The 7,937-nt window shown below is 38.5% G+C and overlaps 1 protein-coding gene across 1 annotated transcript in view; it reads right to left on the reverse strand.

Moving 5' to 3' along the window:
- Positions 1–833: 833 nt before the first annotated feature.
- SIKE1 (suppressor of IKBKE 1) overlaps positions 834–7,937 on the reverse strand; it is a 7,269-nt gene continuing 165 nt past the window's right edge. The window contains exons 1-5 of the mRNA XM_077767091.1: positions 7,885–7,937; positions 7,633–7,757; positions 6,357–6,499; positions 4,644–4,757; positions 834–2,802 (exon numbers count right to left, since the gene is read on the reverse strand). The exon at positions 7,885–7,937 is cut by the window's right edge and continues 165 nt beyond it. Coding sequence (XP_077623217.1) covers positions 2,701–2,802; positions 4,644–4,757; positions 6,357–6,499; positions 7,633–7,757; positions 7,885–7,937 — 537 coding nt within the window. The 3' untranslated portion in view covers positions 834–2,700. The remainder of the gene's footprint in view (positions 2,803–4,643; positions 4,758–6,356; positions 6,500–7,632; positions 7,758–7,884) is intronic.

Genomic DNA, 7,937 nt, shown 5'->3' on the forward strand with positions numbered 1-7,937 from the left:
GTAACTGTATGTATACTTGTCTCCTCTACCAAATTGTTCTTCGAAAACAGCATCAACGCCCTTCCCTCACCTTTTTTCTATTCATGACTCCAAGTGAAGTGCCTGGTACACAGCAGATTAGACATCGTCAAACTAGTATCCTTAGAAGTTATCCTGGATGATTATAAAATACAGATTCCTGGATCCCATTCCTAAATTTCTATCTCAGTAGTCATTAAACAATTTTGGGGTACACTGAAATAGACCTTCAATGTTTGAATCAAATTATGTGAAAGGTATTAATATAAGTCAAGGTAAAAGGTACTAAGGTAAAAATCAGTAATATTTATGCATTTTTCAAGGTATGTCTAAACTCAGTTTTTATAATTTGATTTGTAATCATTTAATTTTGGATTTCTAAATCACGACGAAATCTCTAAAACCATTTTAGTTATTTATTTGTTTAGTTGAGAGAGAGCGAGAGCCAGCACGTGGGCCAGAGAGAGGGGCAGAGGAAGAGAGGAAGAGAGTCTCAAGCAAGGTCCAAGTTCAGTGTGGAGCCCAACGTGGGGCTTGAACCAGCAAACCTAGGATCATGACCGGAGTCGAAATCACACTCAACCAGCTAGACCATGGAAGGACTCTTCTAATTTTAGTGTATGTGCTGCCGAAGTGAGCACAGAAGGACTCTTCTAAAACCATTTTAGAAACAACTATTTGTAGACTTCTATAGCTGACTACATTATGATAATTACAAAATATTTCCGAAAAGCCCCGTCTACTTGACAGGTTGCTATATATGTGAAAAATAAACCTTGGTGTTTCCTGATAATTAGACTCAATGCAGAATAAAATTAACTGTTATTCTCAAAATGAAGTTTTTATTAGAAATGATATATTTATATTAACACTAGCCAGAATTTACATTATGTTGGGCACTGAGAACTCTTAGACTCAAACTTCAAACTTTGATTTGCCAGGGTGAAAAGTTACCATGTAGAATTACCCTGATATCCAAGATGTAAAGTACTTTATAAACACCTTAAAAAGGAACATAAGGCAGATAGACACCATGTCATACTTTAATGGGCCATTTGATGACTATCGTTTTTACTGAAAACTGGGTATGGGACCTGACAGATTGTATAGGGGTACCTGCTTCCTGAGTGGAACTGTGGGACATGCAGTGGCATTCAGGACAATATACTTCAAGCCAAAAGGCTGGACTAACGGTTTACTTACTCTTGGAAGACAAAATAAAAATGCCTACACTGGAGGTGGTAGTCTTTTTCAAATTCTGTGTGGGACTTTGAATAGAAATTTGACAAATTCTAAAATACCTCATTATTAAAGACCACCACTATAGGCGAAGCCCTTTCAGTATTACTTGGATCAGATGCTTTTAGGAGATCTTAGTGAGGTTTAATTGTTTTAACTGGAGTTAATTCTTTATGGCAGGACGAAAGTTTACATCATACAAAGTACTAACCAAAAACTTTTTAATACCGTGTCTCTCCTTTGCAGTATGGCGCTTAGTGCTACTGGAAAATATGGACAGGTTTAGGATTAGTTATTTCAATTATTTCTTGGGCAAACCTAATTTGATAGTAACATGAAGTAGTTTGTAAATTTCACGTGTGACTAAACTGAGATGGAAGAATGAGTTGGTGAGCGAGACTCGCTGACCACTCAGCGTTTGAATCTCAACATTGCTTTGTTGTCTACACAGCATGACGAATGGCGTAAAGTGAATGAAAAGTGAATCCAAAAAGAAAGCCAACTGCCGGTACTAATAATGAAAGACCTCTAAGTAAGTGATGGTTCTTAACTATAAGATAGAAGTTCTATATATAGTAAACAGAATGTAGCACATTAAAAACTGATGTGAATAAACCTATTATATGCTCTTCAACCGGGTAAACCATCCAAGTTGAAGATTTCCTCTGAGGACAATACTGAAAAATTGGCTATTAATATCAAATAGAATAAATAAAAGCTCCCTTTAGGATCTGAACTAAGAGTACTTGTGTATCTGCACATACACAGGACAAATTTCTCAGGATTCTTTGAACAATACAATGACTCTACTGTCACTAGAAAAAAGGGACTTACTTTCAAGTATGTTTCTCGGGGATTAGCAGTAGGTTCTCTCAAATTAAGAGTAAAGACACCAGGTCATAAAGTGCCAACTCTTAGCACCAGAGAGAGAGACTTAGAACTTCATAGGAGGTGAATGATGTTACAAATCAGAGAATCTGCTAATCCAGTGCTACGGAATTGTATCACTTTTCTCAAATGGAAAAAAAAAAAATCTAGGTTTAGGCCAAATAGATTTAAAAAGCTTATCTCTTTTAAACATTTTTTTAGAACTGTAATTTATATTCCTATATAAAATTGCTGACTTATAGTAAAAGGTTCTAAGTTTCAGAGACGTGAAGGAACAAGAAGGAACTGGTAATACAGTTTATGTAAATCGAGGTCCCAGAACTGAAAATTAAAAGTCATCTCTCAGAAAAAGGAATGTGAAACTGTGTATTTTCACGAACACACCCAAAAACTGTTTTGTGGACAGCCACTTTGACTTCGAATTCTAAACTGCCACACGATACCTTTAATCAACACTAAATCAAGTCTGAGGCAAGACACTAAATGGACAATATTCAAATAGAAAGATAGTAACTTCCTTCCTTGACACTCTCCAGCTGTCATTCAGAAGTTGAGTTATTTGATGGCTTGGGAAACCGTGTCCATTGAGTTTTCCTTCCTGACCTGAAGAGACTCACTGCTGATGGACAATAATTCTCGAAGTTCCTTATTTTCAAGCTGGAAAAAAAAAGGTATGTTTGCTTCAGTATTTTGACTATCAAGCTGCATCACAGTACATTGTTTTGGACCAGGAACAAAAAGCATATTATTTTAGTTTTAAGCGTATGAACAACATAACTGAGAATTTCCTAAAATACTAATTATTAATAATTTAACATAGGTTTACTGAGTAATTTCTATATAGCATGTGTTAGGACTACAAAGAAAGAAAACCAAAGTCTCTCTCCACCTGAGGCATTCAGTGCTTGTACTTTCTGTGGCTCCCACAAGTTTTACTACTGTTTCTTCTACCTTTTAAATTCCTAATAATATTTTCATTCTGCTCAGTCTTCTCTCCTGGATGCGCTAAAGTTTTGGAAAAAGGAAGAAGAGAGGAAACTACTCACTGGGTCCACAGCCAGGTACCAGCGGATGTCTTACATACATCGGCTCACAACAACACGGGGGCAGGTACTGCTGCCTGCACGCAAGTTCTCTATCAGACAAGGACAGTGTGGCCACCAGAGCCCAAGACTTGTCCCAACTCTGGTAACTGGGATGTGGTACTGCTGGGGTTTCAGTCTGACGCTGGTGTCCTTTCCACTTAACATATGGAGGAAAATGTGTTCCACTTTTCTTAAGGGCTGTTTCCATATTTGAAGTAAATCAGGGATAGTGCAGACGAGGTTTTTCTACTGTTTTAACTAACTCCTAATTCCCACGTGGGACCTTGTCACTCCCTTTGATTTCCAGTGAGGGCAGCTTGCACTCTTCATCCTCATTCTCTCTGTAGCAAATTCTGGGAAACGATAACATTTTTAGGCCTTATCAAGAGTCTGCATCCATGGTCATTATATCATCTCCCATAGAAAGTGCTTCCCTTAGTACCGTGCATCTCTCCCAGCACGTAGAAACCATTTCAGTCATGCCAGGACTAGTCTTATCCCTTTCAGTAGGCTCTGTGCAGGGACCTGATCTTTTTCTCTCTGATATTTCTCAAAGGGCCCACGACAGCATCTTGTAGTAAGCAGCAACATTCCAATCATCTATTGTTATGTTTTCTTAATAATTTTATGGGATTCTAACACCCCCAGGCCTTTTTTTTTTTGAAACTTATTGCTATTATAATAAAAATATCACATGAAAATAGCTTTTAAAAAATCAAGACTATAAGGTTTATAAAATAAACAGCATGCCTTTGGCTTTGTTCCCTAGGGCAACTACTTTTAAAACTTTTATCTATTTCTTTTGGCACTTACTTCATAGTTAATAAAGGAGTAACTAATAATAACTATTATGACTGTACTATTTCTTATTTATTTATTTATTTATATTTATTTCTGAGAGAGAGAGAAGCATGAAGAGGGGAGGGCCAGAGAGAGAGGGAGACACAGAATCTGAAACAGACTCCAGGCTCTGAGCTGTCAGCATAGAGCCCAACACGTGGCTTGAATTCAGGAACTGTGAGAATATGACCGGAGCCGAAATCAGATGCTTAACTGACTGAGCCACCCATGTGCCCCTGAGCTGCTATTTCTTGATCATCAATTTCAGGCATTATCTATTTGACTTCCTTTTATAGCAGAGGAGGGATTCTAGCTCACATGTAATCTACCCCTTCTACTCTCTACCCTCTCAATATGATAATATTTCAATTTCTAGCCAATACATAGTTGGCATTTTCATTATTTAATGCTGATTACATCTACTTTCTTGGAAAGGATGTAGAAGAGGAGTTTTACTTTATATCACAAACACATAGAAAACATCAATACACTGCCGAGGATAGCGATGGCATACCTTCCAGACTCTAAGAAAACTCCCTGAATATTTTGAGCCTATAATAGCAACAATCTTACCTCTAATTGGGCTAGTTTTTCCTGAATCTTACAAAATTGGTCATCGTCCACCTGAACTGCTTTCCTCATCACTTCTCCCATTTCACAGATTCTGTCAATCTGACTCTCAATTTCCTGTGAAGATTAAGATTAAGAAAAGAAAAAGGTAAAAAAGTTATCTTTTCTACAGATATGTTCACAAGAACATGTGCATTATGAATTAAAACATTCATTTAATCTATGCTACAGAAGTTACACAGGAGTTTCATCATAATCTGAGTCTGGAAAGGCAAAGCCATAATAAAGTTATCTTGTAATAGAGGCACAAATAATTTGTTTTCAAAAGATTGATTCTACTCAAACCAACCATTGGCCTTTGAACAATATCTCTAAGTGGCTGTTTAACTTCAATTTGAGTATTTTTATTGGCAGGAACTCACCACATTCCAAGGTACTTTATTCTATTGTTGGACATGTCTCTTCGCAGGTTTTTCATGTGAGCTAAACTTTTTTTTTTTATTTTACTTTTGAAAGAGGGTGAGTGAGGTGCAGAAAGAGAAGGGGTAAGATCCAAAGTGGGGTCCATGCTGCTAGCACAGAGCCCGATGAAGGGCTCAAACCCATGAACCGTGACATCGTGACTTGAACTAAAGTCGGACACTAAACCAACTGAGCCACCCAGGTGCCTCAAGCTAAACTCTTTCAAGGTTCAAGTTTTTCCTCCAGATAACAGAAAAGTTTATTTTTCTTTTCTAGATGAGAGCTATTCACATATTTAAAATATTCTCGCTCCCTAAAACTTTTGTTAAGTCAGTAAAATGCTTTCAATGTTAAGTCAGAAAGATGCAAATTTTCTTTCATAAATTCCATGGAGCAAATAGGTGCCAATCTTTTCATCCAGGTTTAAGTGATATGGTACATGTGAATGTACAATGACAACTATGAAGCACTCTACAAACATAAGCACAGTTACTAGGTCCCCCGAATTAAATCATAAGCCACCGAAGTGTAGAAACTAAGCCACGTATTTTTTTAAAAACCATACTTCTCTCTAATTACCTAGTATGATGCTATGTAGTTCAGTTTAATAAAGGTTTACTGCCTGCCTGCTATGTGCCAGGTACTATGTTAAAGATGAAAGAAGAATTCATGCTCCTTACAATCAAGGAGCTTACAGTTTAGTGAAAATACAATAATAACCAACCAAATAGTGGGGCTCCTGGATGGCTCGGTTGTTTGAGCATCCGACTTCGGCTCAGGTGGCAATCTTGCGGTTCGTGAGTTTGAGCCCTGCATTGGACTCTGTGCTGACAGCTCGGAGCCTGGAATTTTCTTTGGATTCTGTATCTCCCTCTCTCTCTGCCCCTCCCCCACGCACTGTCTCTTTCAAAAATAAATAAAACATTAAAAAAATAACCAACCAAATTATTTACTGAGCACCTTCAGCACTACCTAGCATTATGTTTGGTCAAGGAACTAAGCACCCATTAGTCTTGAAAAGAGATCTTGGTGAGGAAGGGAGGAACCTTAGTCCCACACAACGAAAGGCGCCCAAACCGCCCCTTATTCCCTTCTTTCTATTCATATCCTTAGAAAGGTACAGGCAAATCAAAGCGAAGGTGATAAACGTGAAAGGAAAACAAGCTTACTTTTCTTCGAAAACAAGCAAACAATTTAAAACGATTCAAGATTTCAATCCTGTTCATTTAGCACTTATTCCTCAAAGTTTCTTACTGCAGAGTGAGACTGGTGAGCTTTCAGGACCGGTTCAGCATCCACAGCCTTCTTAGCAATCATTAATTGTAACATCTGTTTCCGGTACTTGCTCATGATGAGCTCCAAGGCATCCTGGTGTTCCTCCAGGGAGACCCATAGCTCTATCAAAAAAACAAAATAAAATCACTTGGCAGTGATGTCTGGGAGCTAGCTCTCAAAGCCAAAACTCTTTCCAGTTGGAATTAATGACACTCCATGAGATGTTGTGAATGCAAAGTTATAAATCAGTGTTTAAGTCCATAAAACTCAACAGTTAAGGTCTATCTGAAAAATAACTTTCTAAGCAGAGGCAACATAGCTTGGTAAAAACAACATGGGATGTACAATCAGAAGACACAGGTTTTGGTTCAATTCTGTGAGTTTCTAAGCTTACTACTACTGCTATGCAAATCATTTAAGCCCTCCGAGCCTATTAACTGCATTGTAATATTAAATACTGGCTTATCTACCTCAAAATGAAGATATGAGATTATAATGGGATGATATATGTGAGAGCTATCTGTAAAACTGACATACAAATAACTTCATACTAGGGGTGCCTGGGTGGCTCAGTCGGTTAAGCATCTGACTTCAGCTCAGGTCATGATCTCACGGTTTGTGGGTTCGAGCCCTGTGTCGGGCTCTGTGTTGATTGCCAACTCAAAGCCTGGAGCCTGTTTCAGTCTGTGAATCCCTCTCTCTGACCCTCCCCTGCTCATGCTGTCTCTCTCTCTCTCTCTCTCTCCTAGAAATAAATAAAAAAAACATAAGAAAAAACCTTAAAAAATAAAAAAAACCCCAAATAACTTCATACTATCACTAATAATTTATTCATCAAACCTGAGAATATATAGCCTGAGGCTAAAATTCCTTTCTTCCACCTTGCACCAGAGCATTTTTAAAAACCTCTGCAATTTAACTTTGGAGTTTATGTCAATTAATAAAATAAAAAATTTAAGCCCTTGAGGATATTAACTCTTTTCTTATGCAAATATCCATACGGGGATACACAAATATGCCTTGCAATAATTCAACTCTACTAGGCACCCTTTTGATAAGCTGCCTCTAAATACAAAACGAGATGACCTTAAAAAGGGTAATGTAACAAACGTTATCGTTACTGGGCCAGCACGGTATGACGCTTTTGAGAAGTACTAATCAGGAGATCATAGAAGATGTGGTTAGTCTGGCAAAAACTTTTGAAACGTTACTGGGTATTAGAAAATCATAACTACAGAAAAAAGGCCTGACTAACCTCTGTTTTCCTGCTGCAAGTCTCTAATCTGTGTGTTCTCTTGGGACAGCAGAACGTGCGGTTTGAATTTGGACATATCCTTTATATCGGATGCATCTTCTTGATACTGGACAAACAGATACAAACTGAGCGCGCCGTTAACAGAACAGCCGCGGATGCAACCGAAGCAGCAGGAGTCGGGGCTCCAGGGCGGCGTTCCCAGCCCCGACCCCGCAGAAAGGTCTCACCGCCAGCCGCTGCGAGCAGGCAGACCTCTCTGGCCGGCTTCCCACCTTCCTTCTCCCCCCTCCACACCCCTCCGACCC

Source organism: Crocuta crocuta, unplaced genomic scaffold (assembly GCF_008692635.1).
Source record: "Crocuta crocuta isolate KB4526 unplaced genomic scaffold, BGI_CrCroc_1.0 scaffold180, whole genome shotgun sequence".
Lineage (NCBI taxonomy): Eukaryota > Metazoa > Chordata > Mammalia > Carnivora > Hyaenidae > Crocuta > Crocuta crocuta.